Source organism: Macrotis lagotis, chromosome 3 (genome assembly GCF_037893015.1).
Source record: "Macrotis lagotis isolate mMagLag1 chromosome 3, bilby.v1.9.chrom.fasta, whole genome shotgun sequence".
Taxonomy (NCBI): Eukaryota; Metazoa; Chordata; class Mammalia; order Peramelemorphia; family Peramelidae; genus Macrotis; species Macrotis lagotis.
The window spans coordinates 222,976,264-222,997,334 of NC_133660.1; the positions used below are offsets into that span (position 1 = coordinate 222,976,264).

General features: G+C 31.8%; 1 protein-coding gene across 6 annotated transcripts in view; it reads right to left on the reverse strand.

The window, feature by feature from the left end:
• Positions 1–21,071, reverse strand: part of NSD2 (nuclear receptor binding SET domain protein 2) — a 123,009-nt gene that overhangs the window by 44,340 nt on the left and 57,598 nt on the right. For 4 of the 6 annotated variants that reach the window (XM_074229936.1, XM_074229934.1, XM_074229935.1 and 1 more), the window contains exons 6-10: positions 15,064–15,208; positions 13,920–13,997; positions 11,617–11,735; positions 9,089–9,170; positions 8,261–8,385 (exon numbers count right to left, since the gene is read on the reverse strand). In XM_074229936.1, the coding sequence (XP_074086037.1) occupies positions 8,261–8,385; positions 9,089–9,170; positions 11,617–11,735; positions 13,920–13,997; positions 15,064–15,208 (549 nt within the window). Of the gene's footprint in view, positions 1–1,828; positions 5,057–8,260; positions 8,386–9,088; positions 9,171–11,616; positions 11,736–13,919; positions 13,998–15,063; positions 15,209–21,071 lie in introns of those variants that run through there. The other 2 variants (XM_074229938.1, XM_074229937.1) reach the window with 2 other exon arrangements.

The window sequence follows — 21,071 nt, forward strand, 5'->3', positions numbered from 1 at the left end:
CGAATGGGGGGAAGGGGAGAGGGGCAGGAAAAAAACTGCTATTTTGGGTGGAAATCTTGAGAATATTCAGATTCCCAATATCATAAATATAGTTAGCAAATTTTCTCAACAATCACATAGAACACTGTATTAATGAAATAGAAGTATTTCAAGAGGCTGAGGTATGGAGGGGCTGCAATCTGAATGAATATATAAAAAAACTATACTTATGAAATCATAACTCTAAATTATAAAAGTTTTTCAACTATCTTGGAAATGACAAGATTCATGGGACAAAGGGCCTGAGCTTTTGTCCATGGTCCTCTAGTTAAATACAACTGGAAAGAAGTATTAAATCACTAATTAGATTTTGCAATTTTTTTCCGTTTTACATTGCTCTATTTTTTTTCTATCAATTTTCTAAAGGGTAGACATTTTCTTTCATTAGAAAATTATATATATATATATATATATATATAGCATTTTTTGGTTCACTACCATCCTGCATAGTGGTCCTGAAGACTTAGATGATCTAGCTAGGATCAAAATTTTGAAGGGTAAAAAGTGCTCTGTAAGCTCTTATACACCATACAAATAAAAACTCTTATAGGATTTTCTAAAATAACTTTTAAGCCAACTCAAATGTTAATTTAGAATTAGAAAAAGCTAAGCATGTAACAAAATGGATGTAATATGCATGTAACTAAGTTTAAAAAAAGCCACTACAAACTTTTTCTACATCTACCATTAGTACACAGAAAATATCTATGAAAACCTTTCTAATGTTAAAAAAAATACATCATTTCAAATCATTTCTACTGGAGCACCCAAACTAGAATAACAAATAAATTATGAAATTACTAAAAAAAAAAATTGCCTTACATTTTAAAAGAAAATGCTTCTCAAAATTGATTTTTCACAGTATAAACTCATTAAAAGGCTTTATCTCATATTGACTTTGAGGGAAGAAATGAAATTACTTTTACAAAACCACTGTAAAAAGGACAAGGGGACTAGAACATATGGCCTCACAATAACTTTATGGAATAGGATTTCTGTGATATTCATAAAAACTTTAAAAAAGATTTAGATTTTCCAAATTGTTGCATTGCCGCAATACTATCATTTTTGTAGTAATTTTTTTAAATTATTTTGGGGGGTAATTTACCATTTGACATTCAAATATTTTGTCTACTTGGGCACCTGAAACTCAGTGAAGTAGTATCATAAATGGGGACTTAGAGTCACTGAAGTCAGAATACTTGGGTTTGAATCCCACATCTGATGCACATGATCTGTGTGGGCAAGTCACAACCTCCATGGGACTCAGTTTTCTCATCAATTATCATGAGGGGAGTTGGTTGCACTAGAAAGACCTCTCAGGTCTCTCTCCCAGTTTTAGATGTGATTTTTTGGGTGTGTGTGTGTGTTTGTGTGTCTGTGTGCGCACGCGCTTGAAAGTTCTGGTGAGGATGCTAAAATCCTTATATTTAAAGTAACTTCATGGATAATTTTAGGATCAATCAGTTTATTGGTTTTACAAGAGAATTTAGATAGAAGAAGCCAGTTTTTAAGAAAAATTTTTTTCAAGCTATTACTTTTGTCTTAATACTACTAACATTTCACTAATAAATTTTATTAACAAACATTATCAACTTGCTTGCAGCAGTGGGTACAACAAACAATTTTCTAAGCAGCTGAGGTTTTCTTTTTTTTCTGTAACCCTTTACCTTGGCTAGTTTTTAAAGTCTCCCTGCTATCTAAAAATATTCACCTATAAAAAAATGCTGGATATTACTGGAAAAGCTGGAAAAGAAAACAGGGATTGTGTTTCTCTAATACCCTGAAAAAAAAAAAGACAACATTAAGGACTCATTTTTTTTCTCCCGAAATTAAACTTCAACACATAAGAGTTATGGATTAGAGGTTGAAGATATATTAGAAATGAAGAAGAAACTTGAGACTGACTTATCAGAGGTCATGTGGCAAAGGCAGAGTAATGATTATAATGCAGATTTCTTGGCAACTGAATTTTCTATTACATATTACAATTTATAGATGTGTCCTGTGCTTATTTTTAGTGACTTTTAAAAAAGTTCCTAGTTTTCTAGTATATTTTCTTTAAACTAAATTAGATATAATTAAACTAGCCAGATTTTTTTCTTAGAATATAGATTAATAAGAAACAGATGAGGGGCGGCTAGGTGGCGTAGTGGATAAAGCACCAGCCTTGGAATCAGGAGTACCTGGGTTCAAATCCGGTCTCAGACACTTAATAATTACCTAGCTGTGTGGCCTTGGGCAAGCCACTTAACCCCATTTGCCTTGCAAAAACTAAAAAAACAAAAACAAAAACAAAAAAAAACAAAAACAGATGAGTAGAATAAAACTTGTTAATTGCATACCTTAATGCAATTAAGACTCCATTTAAAAACTTAAAGCAGAACAATATTATGGAGGTTCAATAGTTCCATAGGAATGAATGGATAATCAATCAAACAAAGTTATAGAACAGTTTCATTTTATAATAGGATTTAATTATAATATGTAAAAAAGACATTGGTTAGGTTAACACTATATGAGATATGTTTATACCACTAATTAAAATTCATGGTGCATCTAGACAGAGTTTAAGTGTAATTTATAAGAGCTATGAAGAAAGATGAATTCCTTCCTGGGATCTTCCCACAGTTCTCTAAATGTAAGAGCTAAATAACTTTCTTAAACAACTTTCTAAAATACTTATCAATGTATCACAGTAATCAGGATTTGTGTCTTATTCTTAATTGAATTATAAGTTCTTAAAAGGACAAGTGAACTGTTTTAATCTAAATTCTGAACTTACTCTAGTCCCTAGCATGTATAAGATACACAAAAATATTTCAACTTTGCTAGTAAACATAACTTCAGAACATAAATTTAAAGCCCCTTAGGGGTACTAGGGAAAAAACTCAAATATTAAATAACATCTATTCAGAAAAGAAGGCCAGACAGATGCTCTACAGGCTGTTACTATATATTCAAAGTAACAAAATTACATTTTTCCTTTTAAAAAAAATTTAGAAATTGGATTAAAAAACCCTTCATACTTGTTGACAAATTTAATTAGTGAGGTATAATCAGACTTTTGACTAATATATTTACAGCCCTTCAAAGGGCATATATTTGATAGATATTTCTAAGAAAATCAAATGGAGTCAATACTTCAGACACAGATTTTACATGGTGAATCCATAGTACAAAAAGGATTCCATTTCTATAGATAGTAATTAGCACATCAGAGTAACAAATTTTGTTGCAGAAAGACATTTAATTTTTAATGAAAAGCACAATGAATCTTAAAAAAATTAATCGGAAATACAAACTACTTTAATCTTCGATCCCTTCCAATGAACACAAACTCATTTCTCCAAAAACCTTTTGACTATTTCCCAAATAGTACTATTCTTGTCTTTACTCACAGATGTTCCCTTTCCCAACGACAAAATTATGGAGTCTGTTCATAAAACTTTCACTTCATGAGGGATTTGATACAGTAATTCTTCCTGTATTATGTGTATAAAATAAGCTCTTCAACTAGAACACTTTTGTTTTGTTTTTTAATTGCCTTCATTGCTACATATAGAAGGCAATAGATAGTGAAAGCTCCTATCCTACTTAACCCAGCCTCTATAAAGTTAATTCACACTTTTCATTTCATACAGCATCCTTAGTTTCCTTCCCAATACTTTTTATTATTGTGGTCTTCAACATTAAAAAAGAACTTTATATTAGTGATACTTGTTACATGCTCACCTCAGAGCTATGAATCTATTCCTGAGCTTTTTGGAATGTCAGTGGAGGTTAGGGTGTTTATGCTTTAGGTTTTTTTTAATGTTTATGCTACTAATTTTAATTTCAGCCAACATTATAACTTTTCATAGACTTGTTATATAATGAATAAACACTATCATATTCAATAGATTTTGCTTTAAATTTATCCTCACATATAACTGATTCAAATAGTTATTTATATATCAAAGTAATTTTTTTTTTACTTTTTAGTAAAAAGAGGAAATGATTTGGAAAATATATGCTACATGATTCATATGAACCTAATTAAAGGCTTTTAGGAAAGTTAATATTGTTCTGAGATGATTATGGTATATCATAACCAGTAAAATGTTTCACATTAACAGCATGTAACATGTTACCATGGCCTATCTTATGATAATCAATTGAGGGGGCTAAGCAATTTTTCTTCATCATGCAAACATGCTGAAATAACACAGCAAATAACCAACGCTTAAAACACTGGAATATATAGTATATAGTATCATTTTAAGTAAGCAATTAATATATCAAGCAATGTAGTTAATGTAATTATGGCATTTTCTGGCTAATTTTATAAATGAAATCAACAGACTAACATAAAATAAATATTTCATAACATTTGACTAACTCAAAATATACTGCATTTAGTGTTTTATTGAAATTGTTCAGTAAAAAGGTTAGGAACAAAGTATTTCCTGCACATTTAGTGTAGAGCACTAGTTTATGTCTATAAGTATGAATATATATTACTGGCTAAACTGGTATAAAGAATGACTACTTGAATAAAATTACTCATTTTGATATATGCTGTTAGAGAGAGGAAGGAAAAAAAACAATATACATGTGGATATTTTTCCAATACAGAAAGCTATGTCTTTAATGTGGAATTGCACCCACGTTTAAAATTTAGTCAGTTTTACAACCTAATGGTACCACTTCAATCAGTCTGAATGTTATGCTGATCACTGGAATGAATGCATTTTTATTATGAGATGAATGTGGTTGATTAAATGACCTTGATTAGGCATCTTACCTTGGTCTTAAAATTTGTGTATCTGTTTTCTTCATTGTGTGTGTTTATTAATACCAGTAAAAACAGAGTATCATACATCTTCCATAAAATGATTGTGATAGAAATGTCATTTTAGTGTATACGATGATAGTACAACTTGCAGCAGACATCTTGGAATATTACATCATTTTATGTGCAGTACATTGCAGCAGAGCTCAAGTCCAACTTGACTGATGTTGGTTCCAATAAAAGCTGTTACCCGTGAAGGTGAAAAAAATAAGAATTTTCTCTAAGGGAAAAAGTATTACTGTTATGAAAACACTTAAATAACATTCATTCCTTCATAGGTCTTTGTCATGCAGGTGTGGAAATTTATCATTCTTTTTTGTTAAAGTGGTAATTGTGCAAAAGTAAAAACCAAGCAAACTTGGGAGCTTGCATATTCACCATTTGTTATTTTGTTAATGTTAAAAAGTAAAAAAATATATATTCCTGGTGACATCTTCAAGTATTTACTTTAACAAAATGTTCTACTTCAAAAGTAGATTCCCCACTGGGCCTGGAGTCAAGAAGACCTGAGTTCAAATTCAGCCTAAGATACTTACTAGCCATGTGACTCTGGGCAAGTCACTCTGTTTACCTTGGTCTCCCCATATGTAAAATAGGGATATTAATAGCACCTACTTGTCAAGGTTATTGTGAAGATTTAAACAAGATATAATAAAGCTAAGCTGTGCTTAGCATAGTAACTTAGCAAATAGTAAGCACTATATAAATGTTATTGTTATTATTTCTCATTTTGTTTTCAGCATAGAACATGAAACTAAATAGCTAAAGACCACAGATATCCTTAAACACAAGGAAGAAATTTTTCAAAGAAAATCTACAGCTGAGTATGGAATCTTTTTAAACTAAGAACATGTTATTTAGAGGCATTGATGCAGTTGAGACTAAAAGTGGGCCCACTTACTTTTTCTCCCATTTTTTTTTCAAGGTGACGGATGCAGACTACTTTCTGCCTCACAAGCCAGAATATTAAGCACACAACAATTAATGCTTTTCACAAATATCAAACTTTTATGACATACTAGATTGTTAAACATAGTATACATGACTTCTATTCCATTCAAGTTTTAACAGTATTTTAATTACAGCAATGTAATTCAGTAAAAAAGTATTTTAATGATGAATTTCCAAAACCCACACAAAAGTAATAATATAAAGGCCAAGTGAACAGAATGACTATACACTCAAAGATACTTGGATATGCCTCAAAGTTATCTGTGAATCATTTTTCTATTTTTTTCTACTAAGAGTTTAATATCAAGATTATCTAGAAGCTTTTCTTCTCCTAAATATGAATTCTTTATAAGTTTAAAGAAATTTCCATGACATATAACACAGAAAAATAAAGCTACTCTCAAAAACATGTCAAAATATTACCTACAAAGTGTATGTTGATATAGTGGTACTTCAAAAATTAGTGTATGTCTATAGTATAGTAAAAACCCTGATCTTTCTATTATGTATGAATCTAGTCTGCAGTATTCTTGATTAAGAGTAAATGGCCAGGATGATTACTCTACATTTTCAAATTTTCAATCTTATTGGAAGACATGAATTATCAGTAGATTCAAGTGTATAAAAGTGACCAAACCTCAGATGCAGTTAAAGTAAGATGATTATGTCACATTAAAGAGCTTCCCTTTCCCTTGATTACCTAAGATATGGACGGGAAGGGAGTGCTATATAACAAACCACTAAAGAGGTGCTTTTCCCAATAATTCCTTAGACTAAAAGTCTAAACTTTAACCAAAAAAAATGAAAAAAGGATTAAACATTATTATTGATAACATTACATTTTAACATTGTTTTGTGGACTCAATACAGTAAAGAAAGAAATTTCTACCATAATTCTCTTATAGTACCTAAATTTATATCTTTAGTGCTATTGTTAAATACTTTTAAAATTCTATGTTATTGTATACTCTTAGGCTTATCTTCTATATTTAGAAGTAAAATATAAACTCCTAGAGGTCAGAAACTTATTCTTTTATCTTTGTATCCCCAGTACCTAGCACAAGGCCTTGGCACTAAATGTTTGGTAAGGTTTAAATTCAATTTAAATTTCATTAGAAACTAAAGGAGGAAAACCAGTATGTTTTCTTTACTAACACCACAAATGTCAATACTATATACATTATATGGGAGAACTTAACTAAGTTTCTTATTTCCAAGAATTCCTTTTAGTTTATATATAACACTGAAATGCCCCATTTAACAATAGCCATCACACCACCTAACCATCCCACCCCACCCCACCACCCAATCAGTCCTTTCCATATTTAATATTTATTGTTGGTCTATGAAAACATGGAAATGTTTTCTTTTTCTTCACCCTTCCCTATATGCTAATAGAATACACTTCAACTATTAAGAACTAATGAGAAAATCGATAGTAAATATTATAGCATAATAGCTTTCACATAGAAAAAAAATGGAAGGGTAATCGACATGGAAAAAACTGGGACCACAGTGAAAAATGGAAGACATCTGGTAGACAAGAGATAGCTTAGTAAACTACGGACTCAACCTTTCTCTTCCTTAAGCAAGAAATACTTGCCATTCCTGAATTTTGAGCCTTTTTTTTTCCAGGTAAGGACACAGACTTATCTGACAAAACATCTATTTCAGTCTCATATAGTCATTATGATCTTCTGCCAAATTTAATAGTTCAAGAAATTATAATCCAAATTCACAACAAACTAAAATTTAAATATTTCAAACTTTAAATTTTCCAAATTATGGTATGAAAGACACAATATTGCTATTTATATGCGTAGAAAACAGGAATCATAAAAAACAATGTTGAGAACCTGATTTTACCTATCTCTATATGTGTGTATGTACAAATACACAAACACATCCACATTTCACCATTATGAGAGTACAGAATTTGTGCTCAAGACCAAGAGACCATTTTATGTCACATAAAACAAAAAGCAGACTTGCTTCCATATGAAAAATCATGACATGAAGATGAATAAAAACAAAGTTTTAGAAGAAAAAGCACACCATTAACATTTTACTTTGTTTCTGAAAATTACATCTCTAAAATGTGTATTTTTAGTACAATTAAATTGCATCAATATATAGTTGTGTGTGTGTGTATATATATATGTATATATATATATACATATATATATATATATGTATATATATATATATATATATACTTGAAGTACCCAACTCGATCTTCACTACAGCGAATGTATTGTGACAATGCATGTAATTCAAAAGAGCTACAGAGATGAAAAGCTTTAACTCACATACAGAGTTAAAGGGAGCATTAATTTTAAAATTGAGTCTGATTGTTTTTTCCTTAAAAATGGATTTTTAAATCACAGACTTTTGACAGCTAAATGGCTTTCATGTAAATGCCACTTTTTTTTTTACCTCATTCTCAGTTAAGGAAGTTGAAGGAGATGAACTTTTGCTAAACCCAAGAGTTGAAGATTCTGCTGCTGAAGCCCGATTTCGCTTCTTCAGTGGTTTACATGCATCAGACAGATTTTTCGTTGCTGTAAAATAATTTTGGTTTACAAAGTGAAGTTTGGAACATTCAAAACTGTCTATTGTGTTTCTGTTTTAAAATAATCCCTTTCTTAACAACTGAAGATATTTTAAAGAGGAGTCTTCTCAGTTCCTGTGTAGTCTTCAAAGCATATTTTATTTTTAAAAGTTAATTTAGTCCGAGGACAAGAATCAATAAAGACGATGGATTCCCCACTTAATAAATAACCTGTATCAGATTATATAAATGTGTCAAGAGCTAATCATAATACTTGTTCATACAAATAGTATGATTACATTTGGTCAAGAACTTTTTCCATCTTGGAAAGCTTTCCTGTAGAATATTTTATTTATATATAGATATGCAACTTCAAAAATACCAAAATATTAACTAAAATTGTTCCTTTTATCTTCTAAGTTCACAATCATTGAATAAATGATAAATTATGACACTTGGATAATGCTTAAGATCTTTAGGCAGCAAGTGGCATTTCAAAAAAGGAATATAAAAGTAGCTGTTTTCAAAGTCTAATAACATGCTTCAACAATTTAACAACCAAAAAAGTCTTAGATTATGCCCTAACTTGCCCTAAAATAAGAATCAGTTTTAGAAAAAGTATCAGCAAAATTTAGCTGAGTATTTAAAACAAACTGATTAAATGTAAATGGTTTATTTAAATGTTAGAATGTAAACCATTCTGACCATATTACCTGACTGGTTCTTTAGGGAAGAGGTTGTTTCTGTGACCTTAGTAGAGTTTGTTTTGGCTGTTTTGTCATTGCTTGTCTCCCTCTGTTACAAAAAGAAAAAATAAAAATAAAAATAAAAACTCCCACTGTAGGCAAAAAGAAGTAGAAATTATTTCTGGAGAGTTACTGAAAAATATAAATTTCTTTGTTTGAAATTCCAAAGATGTTCGGAGCAAGAGTTATTTATAGGATTCCCACAAAATCAAGTTTGATTTAACAATACAGAAGGGATAATTTAATACCTTTAAAGTAAATAAAATAACTTACAAATCTTTACATATATACAAATCTTAACATCTGTTAAGGAATAAAGGATTTTAATTTCACTTGAAATTTATTTGATTTATATAGATTTTCCTATGAACTATTCATGTTAGTATTCAAGATACCAATATAAAAATTCAGAAAGAAACAAAATATTTCTCTACACAGTAAGAGCTAATTTAAATTTTACCTTCCAATCACTGTTGTTTAACATTGCAAAGTCAAATTAGTGCCAAGATTTTCATTGAAATCGGGCTCCAGATTAAACTGTAGTTTAAATTATTTGCCAAATTGAATTGTGTACTAGGGAGCACAAACTTTTTTATGTAACTTTCCAAAAAGTAAAGGGTACACTTAGTGTTTGAAGAATTGTCTTAAAAATAGCAGTTTTCATCTGATAACTAAATTATAGAAAGAAGTGCTATACTCCACATTTCTGATAAGGATATATAAATGCTCTGAAATTTAAAAATAAGAGTTTTGACATATGAGGAATATTGACTAATATTTTATGTAAATACTGAGTTTAAAGTGAAATATCCTTAACATATTTCTTAAGGATGTTTTAAATACAAAGATATAGAAACAGGCTCATTTAAGGACAAAATATCAATGAGTATTACAAGTATATGCTCAATAAACATCTAAAGATTTATCTCTAACAATTTGGTGTTGATTTCAACCATCTAGTCTATCAATGAATAAGTATTTAGAAAAGTATAGACATTGACTAAAATATAAGAATAAACGACACAATAAAAAGAAAGGAAGGCTTCTTGTTTTTGTGCTACGATTAGTTTTAACTTTGGACTTTTCTGAATGTGTATGTATTCTTCTGATAAAAACATAAAAATCAAAGAAAAAACTAGCTGATTACTTTCAGATCTGTGAGAAGGAACAGAGCCCCAGACAAAGTAACATACATTCAACTCTTCTGTTAAGAGCTAAAGTCAAATATATATTTCAATATAAGTTAAAGTATAATGCTATACCCCATGTTTGTATTTATTATTTTAAAATATTTTCATATAAAAACAACTTCTATATAAACAGACACACACACATACATATGGGAAATAAACATAACTGGGGAATATCATTAAACAAAAACTTCAAGGAGTTAACATACATTTGCTATTCACATAAAATATGTAAAATCCTAGGTTTTCATAAGAAATAATCCAACAATTTTAATGGCTGATTTATCCCTGGAATAAATAAAGATAATTCTTTGTTTCTTCTGAGGTGTGATATAGTGAGGGAATGGGTTACAATACAAAGAGTTTATATGTAATGTATATTGTACTACCAATTTACCAAGCTACTGGAAGTCACAGATAATATACTGGACAACTAGATAAAGTTCTATAAAAGCTAAATAATTTGTTTAAAATTTTAAAAATGACAAGAGTTAGGGATTTAACTAAGGTCTAACTCCAATCCATTGAATTATATTGTCTCTCAAAAACCTATGAATAACTACTGAAAAGAAAAATAACTTTTGAGGAAGGAGATTCATGCCTGTGATTTCACTGATGCGTAGGAAATTAATAATGTCCTTTTTTCGTTTTTGTTTTTGCAAGGCCGTGGGGTTAAGTGACTTGTCCAGGGTCACAGCTATGTAATTATTAAGTGTCTGAGGTCAAATTTGAACTCAGGTTCTCCTGACTCCCAAGGCCAGTAGGCCATCTAGCAGCTAAACTTCAATTTTTCTCAAACTTCTATAGTATTGCAAAGTTGCCTGGGGCACTGTAAATTTAAGAGACTTGCCCAGGGTCACAGACTGTTAAAAGCAGATCTTTCTGACTTCAAAGTCAGCTCTCTATTTGGCACCCTCTCTTAATGATTTCAGATTTCAGAAAAAAAAATGAGTTTCTTTGTATTCAATTCTCTTTTAGAGCTAATGGAAATCCATCTTAAACCAACTGTGAAGCATTCCCTTTATAGAGCAAAAGCAAGATTACAAAATTGTAAGGTAATAATGACAGATACTCAGATCTCACTTAGATGAATTTACTATGCTACTAGTAAAATCTTTATTTGGTTAAACAGATTTGTTCCCCAAAAGCTAAATATTCAAATAAATATTTTCCGAATAGCTTATTATATTGGCAAATTCAAATTTTATGTAACTAAGTCTTAAAAATGAAATACTAACAAATTTAATCATAATCATGTGACTGGTATTTTTATAAACAACTGAAACAATCCAATAATATAATTACCTTCCGATTATTGTGTTTATCCATCCTGAGTCTTTTCCTAGCTGGTTCCTGAACTTCAAAATCTTCTGTAGGGTGCTGTGTCCTCTTTGTATGGTTTCTTTTTTTTCCATGTAAGTTACCTTGGAATGGGGGATGGGGAAACTTACATGAAAAAATACTCTTAAAGCCCAATTTTAAGTATTGTGAACCTATGTTAAGGTAGCAAATTTAAAAACTTAAATGTTCCTTCAATTTTTTTATAAGTTTCTTTAATCTTAATAGTACCTCTAAGGCCTAGCTGTTACAGATCAAATTCATTTACCAAAAATTTCAAGAACTGTCTAAATTCTTTAAGATATCAAAGATCATATTATATCATATATTGGAATTTTAAAAGTGTTTTCTTTATTTAAAGATTTATTTAGTAATCATTTTTGTTATACTAGTATCTAACTTCTTTGATATAATACTAATTTTAATACAGGGTTCAATAAAACTAAATAAAATCCTTTGTTCCTTAATAAGTAAAAATTGTATTTTTCTTTGGATGTATAAATATGTATATAAATTCTTTGCAATTCTCTTGCATTTCAACTGTGATTTAAAGTAGCAAGTGTTTCCCCAATCATATTAAGGCTTCTTAAAATTTCCTCTAGTCTGAAATGCATTATATCCTCATATATATCAATTAGGATATATCAATTAAAGAGTCACATGAAGGAATAAGATATTCAACTAGATAAAACAACTGGCTTTAATTTTGGAGCAAATGCTTTCATCTACACAGCTGTCTTACGGAAACAGAAAATTACACACTGGATAAGAAACTTAAAAAAAAATTACACTTCCACCAGACAATCTTTAGATTTTTAGTTGTGGGAGAGAGGTCCAGTCCACCTATATATGCAAACACCCTACTCCTACTGACTCCAGTAACAGAAATCCACTAACAGGAAAGAAAAGCATTAGCTGATCACCAACCAATAGCTTAGTACTTTACCCATGCACTGATTCCTTTTTGAAAGCTGGTGTCTATAAGTACAGAATTTGAATCTTGAGGATCGGAATTATTTTCCCCAGATCCAGGTGTATATATCTAACAGTCTACCAAACTAAAAGATAGAAACATCTATTGTGCATAGAGAACACTATGGATGTTTTAATAGTATAATACAGATGGATCAACAAAGGCAGGGTCTTTCCTCATATCAAGTGTGAATACAATATCTAAAAGGTAAAGTCTACCTAGTTCAATGAAATGACCATGACTATATACTGTTTCTAGAAATCCACCTGCTAGATGACAGAAAAAATACAAAGAATGGTCTCCAAACTTTTGATTTATACTCTCTAATACACAAAACAATATGTATTTTGTTGACAAAATTAAGCTAAAACAAGAGTTCCACTACTCACCCTATCAGGCATCTGTTTACCTCAGTACAATCACTAAATCATTATAAATTGCCAGTATCACAGTCTTTGATCTACAGCAGGGGAGTCCAACATTTTGGGTTCCATTGCTAAGAACTAAAAGGTTGGACACTCATACTCTAGATGGTAGTAAACTACATAATCTACTTGGAAATCCTTTTCATAAAAATCCTTTTCATTTTCTTTCAAATACCTGTAGTGCTTTTAAAGGTCAAAGAAGTAGCTCAGAAGCAGATTCTCTGAATACTATTAAAAAAACTAATACTCAAGTTAAGATAGTAAATGCCATGAACACTTCATAACTTTGTCAGCACCAGGGTATTAAAATCAATATTAAAAGACATCTGAAAACAAATACCTTCCCTAAACACCATTTTCAAAAGAGGACTATACATTTACTTAAATTCTGCTAGCTTTCTAAGCACAAAGAAATTTTAACAACAAATTTGTGATAAATATTCTCTGAAAAATCAAAGATAAAAAGCAAGGATTACTTTTATCTTTGGTTATCATCAAGCAGATAATTTTTTTGGGGGGGAATAACTTTTTCTTCTCTTAGTTTTAACCAAATATGGCCAAGCTTTTAAAATCATGACACTTTTCTAAACTTAGGTTTTTTTCCCATAATTTTCCCCAAATTATCTGTATTTATTGACTGCTAAAACCTTCTCACTAATAGAATCACAATCACTGCAAAAAAGACACTGACCAAATCAATACCACAGTATATAGAAATGTAATCTGGGATCCATTAAAATATTTAAAAACAAGCCAACAGCCAGCATCTGAAGAAAAATGAAGATGTTATGGTGGTGGGGATTACATAAAAGATAAACTCAACCACTACTTAAAATGATAAGCTAATTGTACACAATACAAATTTCAATTACTTCTGGATCTTGATCTCCTTTTAGGTGAATCTTGAAACACTTTACGTTTGGTCTCTCCAATATTCTTCAATGATGAACCTTGAGAGATACAGAATTTTTTTGTTTTTTAAACCAATATCCAAATATTTTAAATTTATTCTTAAAATGGTGTCAATTTCCCCACAAAAAATTTCTGCACACACATATGAAAAGAAATATGATCATCTTTGTACAGTTAAAAAAAATCTATCAAGACTATCTTCATTCTTGCCATTGCCCTAAGCAAGGTATCATATGGTAATTTTTCAAATACTGAAATCTCTCTCTCTCTCTTTTTTTTTTTTGCAAGGCAAATGGGGTTAAGTGGCTTGCCCAAGGCCACCCAGCTAGGTCATTATTAAGTGTCTGAGACCAGATTTGAACCCAGGTACTCCTGACTCCAGGGCCGGTGCTTTATCCACTACGCCACATGGCCGCCCCCTGAAATCTCTCTTAGAATGCTATAAAGAACTAATGGTTCAAAGATAATTTGATTTTAAAGATCAAGTAAGCTTAATATCCTATTTATAACTTTTCCTCAAGTAATTTAATCAAAAGAAATAAAATTCAACAAATAATGAATGAAAAACAATTCTCACTTAAGACAATTCCCAGGAATCATCCTATAATTGCCAATATTGCCATATATAAAATAGCAGTGAAACAACTTATTTTTTTTAAGGGAATATGTTCCTTGGGATTATAGCTTAAATTACTTGCATTAAAAGGTATTACTGTTTATAAATCTTAGACCAAATGATCCATGAATCTGCACTCATAGAAAACATCTTAACTGACCCAATTCTTCTCTCTTCAAATCTTTCTCATACCTCCCCTGGAGATAAAAAAAAAAAAAGGCTAGAGTGCAGTTGCTTATAGGCAGAAGAATGAGAAAATTATAATTTCAAGAAAACAGGTGTATGTACATGTTACAGCTCAACTAACAATAACCAAGAAATGTAGACTTCAGAGAGTGCTTTTTTATTGTAATCATTCATATTTTTTCTTACTGGGACAAACACTACAAATTAAAACTGGAAAACAGTGAATGACTGCTTTCCCTACAGGTGACATCATTAGGCATACAAATTTAAATTAGAGTACACTAGCACAGTTTTATGTTTACCAGAGTCTTCTTCAGATTTGGGAGAGGTCACTATGGCAAACTTTGTGTTATAACGAGCTTTCTGCTTTTCATTAAGCATATTCCACTGTGATTCAAGCAACTCTTCAATCTCTTCAGATGAAGCATCTGGATGTTCAGTAACTACCTACGAATACAAATATTAAATAATTATTAGGAGTATTATTTTTAAAATTTTTATTTAAAAGTAATTCATTTATTGTTTCTATAATCAATTGAATGGATAGGCAACCTTAGCCTCAAGAAAGAAATGAGATTTAATTTCTTAAAATGACTATACTAATAGGCCAGAAATATTTAGACAAAAATATACACACAATATAGAAAACTGGTAAGCCAAAACACTTACACTCAAACATATTTATTTTTTTTAAAAAAACACAAGAGGAAACTATTAAAAATTTTATTAAAAGGTAACATGACTGTTTATGTTTACTATTATCAGCTTGGCAATAATTGGGAAGCAATTGTGTGGAGAATGGATTGGAAAGAGTTGAGAAGGGAAGCAAGGAAATATAAATGTCATTTTTGGTACAAGTGAAAGGCAACCAGGCAGTGCTGTGAGTAGAGTATCAGTTCTAGAGTCAGAAGGACCTAAGTTCAAATCCCCTCAGTCACTTGACACTTACTAGCTTTGTGAACTTGCGCAAGTCATTTAAACTTTTTGCCTCAACAAAACAAACAACAAAAAGTAGGTGATGAGGGCTTAAATTAGGAAAGAGGCTAAAGGGATAGAGGACAAAGGTATGAGATATTATGGAAGTAAGAGTAATACAGGTATCAAGTGACCTGGCTGTGGGATGTGAAGGAGAGGGAAGAGTCAAAAATGACTCCAAGGTTGTCTAGGTTGGTAGTGTTCTTGAAACAAAAATAATCAATTAGATGAGATGTGCTTAGAGGAAAGTGTGAGTTCTGGTTAGGAAATGCTGAGTTTAGGATTCCTTTCATAAACTGTTTGGTAGGTAGTTGGTAATGTGGATCTGGAGCTCAGAAGAGATACAAGGACTAATTTGTATTTCTCTGCATAAAGATATACTTGAAACAAAATGAAATGATGAGATCAATAAGACATAGAACCAAGAGAAGGATCAAAACAAACCCTCAGGCCAGAGAGGGAGAAGATAATCAAGAAACTAGATCATGGGGCAGCTAGGTGGCACAATGATAGAGCACCAGCCCTGGAGGCAGGAGGCCCTGAGTTCAAATCCGAACTCAAGACATTTAATAATGACCTAACTGTGTGACTTTGGCCAAGTCACTTAAATCCACTGCCTTTCAACCCCCCCCCAAAAGAAGAAGAGACTAGATCTTATTAGTCAAGAGAGAAAAGGAAAAGGAGGTGACAATGCTGAAATGCTGAAAACTATAAATAGATCCAAGAGAATAAGCACTAAGAAAAGACCACTAAATTTAGCTATTAAGAGTTCCATTGGATTTTTCAAGGCAATGGGGTTAAGTGGCTTGCCCAAGGACACACGGCTAGGTAATTACTAAGTGTCTGAGGTCGGATTTGAACCCAGGTACTCCTGACTCCAAGGCCGGTGCTCTATCCACTGCGCCACCTAGCTGCCCCCTAAGAGTTCCACTGGAATCCTGATGAGGGCAGTTTCAGTTGAATGACAGGGATTAAAAGAATTCAGGATACTGAGAAGTAGGACAGATGTGGGAAATACTGGCAATAAATGCTGTTAAGTTTTTGTAGAACTCTTGTTGCAAAAGTGAGAAGAGACACAAAACAATTCATCTAAAGGAATGAACTATGACATCTCTCTATCCTTCCTGATTGTTCCTATTTGCAGTATTACATCTATCCCGTTACATTTCTGAACCAATATCTAATTCAGCTACTAGAAATCCTGGTTTTGTTCTCATGAGGAAACCATGAGTACATTTGTAGGAAATGAAAAAGGAGCAAGAGATTAAAATGAGAGAAAGAGGGAATGATCCTGAAGCAACTTTGGGAGAGAGAATCAAGGAAAAAAATAGAAAAAGACCCATCTCTCTTCATCAGAGCTTGAAGAAAAGGAGAAAGAAGGGGAAGGGATTTTTAAATGCAATTGAAGGGGCAGCTAGGTGGCGCAGTGGATAGAGCACCAGCTCTGGAGTCAGGAGTACCCGGGTTCAAATATGACCTCAGACACTTAACAATTGACCTGGGCAAGTCACTTCACCACATTGCCTTAAATAAATTAAAAAAAATTTTTTTTAAATGAAGATGGAGGAAGTAGAAGAAACTTACTATAGAAGATCCCTTTTCTCTTAATAAAAGATATGAGTCTTCTGCTAAAAAGGGAAGAAGAGGTTATATATAAGAGGTCTTAAGAAGAATGAAGGTTTGAAATCCATAAGAATTATCATGTGACAGGGAAAATCCATTTAAGGTTAGAAAATGAATTTGTGATGAAGCCTACTCAGCATATGTAACTTTCTCAGGAATGTTCAGTAGTGAAAATGAAAAGGGATAGGAATAACTCCAGGTTTTATCTTGCTAAATTAAAACAAAAGATAAAAAATAAGCAAGGGATTCAAGGGTTGCTAATGGATGAACTAGTCAAGTCTAAAGTCAGTAAGATGAAGGGAAGACAAAACTTCAGAAAGGGTGATATGAATTGATACACAAAGGAAGGGTCTAGGGATTAGAGATGTCAATAAAGAATCTGTTTAGGAAAAGTGAGGCAGGGGATTGAAGAGCAAGAATTTACAGCAAGAAAGCGGGTTCTTTCAAAGGATATGAACAGGCAGTTTTCAGAAGAAGAAATCAAAGTTATTTACAGCAATAAGAAAAATGATCCAAATCATTACTGATTAGAGAAATGCAAATTAAAACAACTATGACATACCACCTCAAACTTATCAGATTGGCTAAAATGACAAAAAAGGAAAATAATGTTGGAGAGGATGTGGGAAAACAGACACGAACACACAACTGACAAAGCTGTGTATTGATCCAACCATTCTGGATGCCCAAAGAGCAATAAAACGGATCATACCTTTTGACCCAGCAATACCAATCCTATCCAAAAGAAATCATAAAAAATAGGAAGAGTCTCATATGTTCAAAAATATTTATGGTAGCTTTTTAGAGTGGCAAAGAACTGGAAAATGAAGAAGATGGCTGAACAAATTTGGTATATGAATATTATGGAGTTCTACTGTTCTATAAGAAATTATGAGTGATTGGGGGGCAGCTAGGTGACACAGTGAATAGAGCACTGGCCCTGGAGTCAGGAGTACCTGAGTTCAAATCTGGCCTCAGACACTTAATAATTACCTAGCTATGTGACCTTGGGCAAGCCACTTAACCCCATTGCCTTGAAAAAAAAATTATGAGTGATGGAACTTTAGAAAAGCATGGAAAGACTTGCAAGAACTAATGACAAATGAAGTGAACAAAACCAAGAAACATCATACACATTAACAACAAAATTGTGAGTTGATCAACTATGATGGATATATAGCTCCTTTCAGCAGTTCAGAGAGCAAGGACAACCCTGAGACCTGCTGTGGACAATGCCATCCACATACAGAGGCGGGAAAAAAAAAATCACAGGAGTCAAAATGAATACTATGTTCACTTTATGTTTTTACTATCTTTCTCATTTTTTTTCACCTTATTTCTAATTCCTCTTTCAAAACATGACTAATATGGAAATATGTTAAACACGAATATACTTGTACAACTTTTACCACAGTTTGCCACAATGGAGAGGAGGAAAGGAAGAGAAGATGGTAGAAAAATGTGGAACTCAACTGTAAATGCAAATAACTGACAGGGAAAAACTACCATTGCATGTAATTGGAAAAATAAACCAAAATTTTAATTTAAGAAAATGAATTCTTCAAGTTTTAGTTAATGGAGAAAGAAGATTAAGGTTATGGTTAGATCAAGGATATGACATTAGTATGTAGAGCTAAAATGGAATAAAGTCATCAGAGTTTGGAAACCAATGACATAAAATAGGATAATATTAATATATGTATAAAACATTGTTAAGCATGAAGCCAAGTTGGGGGAAAAGGGTACAAAGTAGGGAACTAAAAGTTTCTTGAGCAAAAAAGAATAACCTAGTGCGTAGTACATTGGTGACAAGGTATTGGGTTGGATGATAAAGATAAATGTAATGAATCTCAGAAAGAGGAAAGTTGTTGAGTAAATAGAAAAATACAGTCTAGAACTAAGTGTGACAAACAACTCTTCCCACTCCTGGTTCAGTGCTTTTGGGGTTATTTTACTTTCTACTCTCAATTTGGGTGGTTCCTCCAATGACAGAGATCACAATTCATCCTACTAAATTTTTATCTATGTCTTTCCTTAAATCTGCCTCTGGAAGTCAACTCAAAGTCCTGGGAACCCTTCTTGGAGTCTCTGTGATATTGGGAAGAAACAAACAGAAGTTGTCCATAAGTTATCCTTCAGTCTGTTGCCAACAATCAGTCCCATACTTTTTTTAATCAAAACATTTCTTTGATGACATGCTTTTCATAGTTTCTTCCTTCTAATGTCTCTTTTCTACAGGGTGTTGCAGCCTACTTACACTCAACATGCACCTTTCCATCACTGAGAGAAAATTGACATGAAAAATATGGAGTTTTCCTTCTGGTGAACAGTTTGGAATTAAGCCCAAAGGACTTACAAACTACATACATTTTTATATAGCAATACTACATCTGCATTCCAAAGTGAATTTAAAAAAGGAAAAGGGTCTTTATGAACAAAAATATTTATACCAACTCCTTTTGTGACACAATAAAGCACTGGAAATTGAAGAATTCCCCATCAATTGGGGAATGGATGAACAAGTATTATTTTCATATAAGAAATGGCAAGTAGGACTCTTTCAGAAAAACTTGGGAAAACATATTAACTAATGTAAAGAAAGTAAAGTGAACAGGAGAACACTGTACACAGTAACAACATTATTGTATGATGATTAACTATGAATGACTCGGCTATTTGAAACAATACAATGATCCAAGACAATTCTGGAGGACTTATGATAAAAAAAAAAATGTCATCCATCTCCAGAGAAAAAGCCTGATGGAATCTTATTGCAGAATGACAAAAACTTAAAACTTGCCTTTTCTTGCTATTTTTTTTTGCAGGGGGAGTTGTTTTTATTCTTTTACAACATGGCTAATAAGAAAATGTTTTGTATGATCACATGTGTACAATCTATATAAAATAACGTGCCTTTTCAAGGAGGGAGACAGGGGGGAAAGAAGGGAGAATATTTTGAACTCAAAATTACAAAAATGAATTAAAAATTTTACATACAATTGGAAAAAATAAACATTTTCACTTGAAAAAATAAATTATATACACACACACACACACACACACACACACACACACACACACACTAGGGGATTTTGTTACCTTGGGAGTTTTATTATAGAGCTTTTAAAATTTCCCAAAAGTAATTCAGCCTGCTTCTTCCTCATTTTCAGGTCCAACTCTACTTGTCTACTTGAATTATCTAAGTAACTGATTGATAAAGTTTTACAAGCTATCCATCTATTTATGTAACATAATTTGGCCAATAAGATATACTTAATACACTTAACTTGTCCTATGTTGTTACTTCAAATTCTTTTTAAGTGATTGCATTTAGAAGGCTCTGCACCATTCTGGGGTTTGGTCCCAATAGCATGTTATCCACAGATATTAACAACTAGGAAATATCTCTTTAATGTGGCCTTTGGGTACAATTCCCTCCTAACAGTAAAGCTTAATATTAATAACTTTACAGCAATCTCTGCTGTAAGAAAGGATGAGTAGGATGCTCTCAGAAAAAACCTGTAAAGACTTATATGAACTGATGCAAGATGCAATGTACTGTTTATGAAGTAAAAGCAATATTGTGAGATGATCAGCTGTGAAGGACCTAGCTTTTCTCAACAATTGTATGACCCACAACTCTTGAAGGACTTTTGATAAGGAATGCTATCCAACTCCAGAGAAAGATCTGATATTGTCTAAATACAAATTG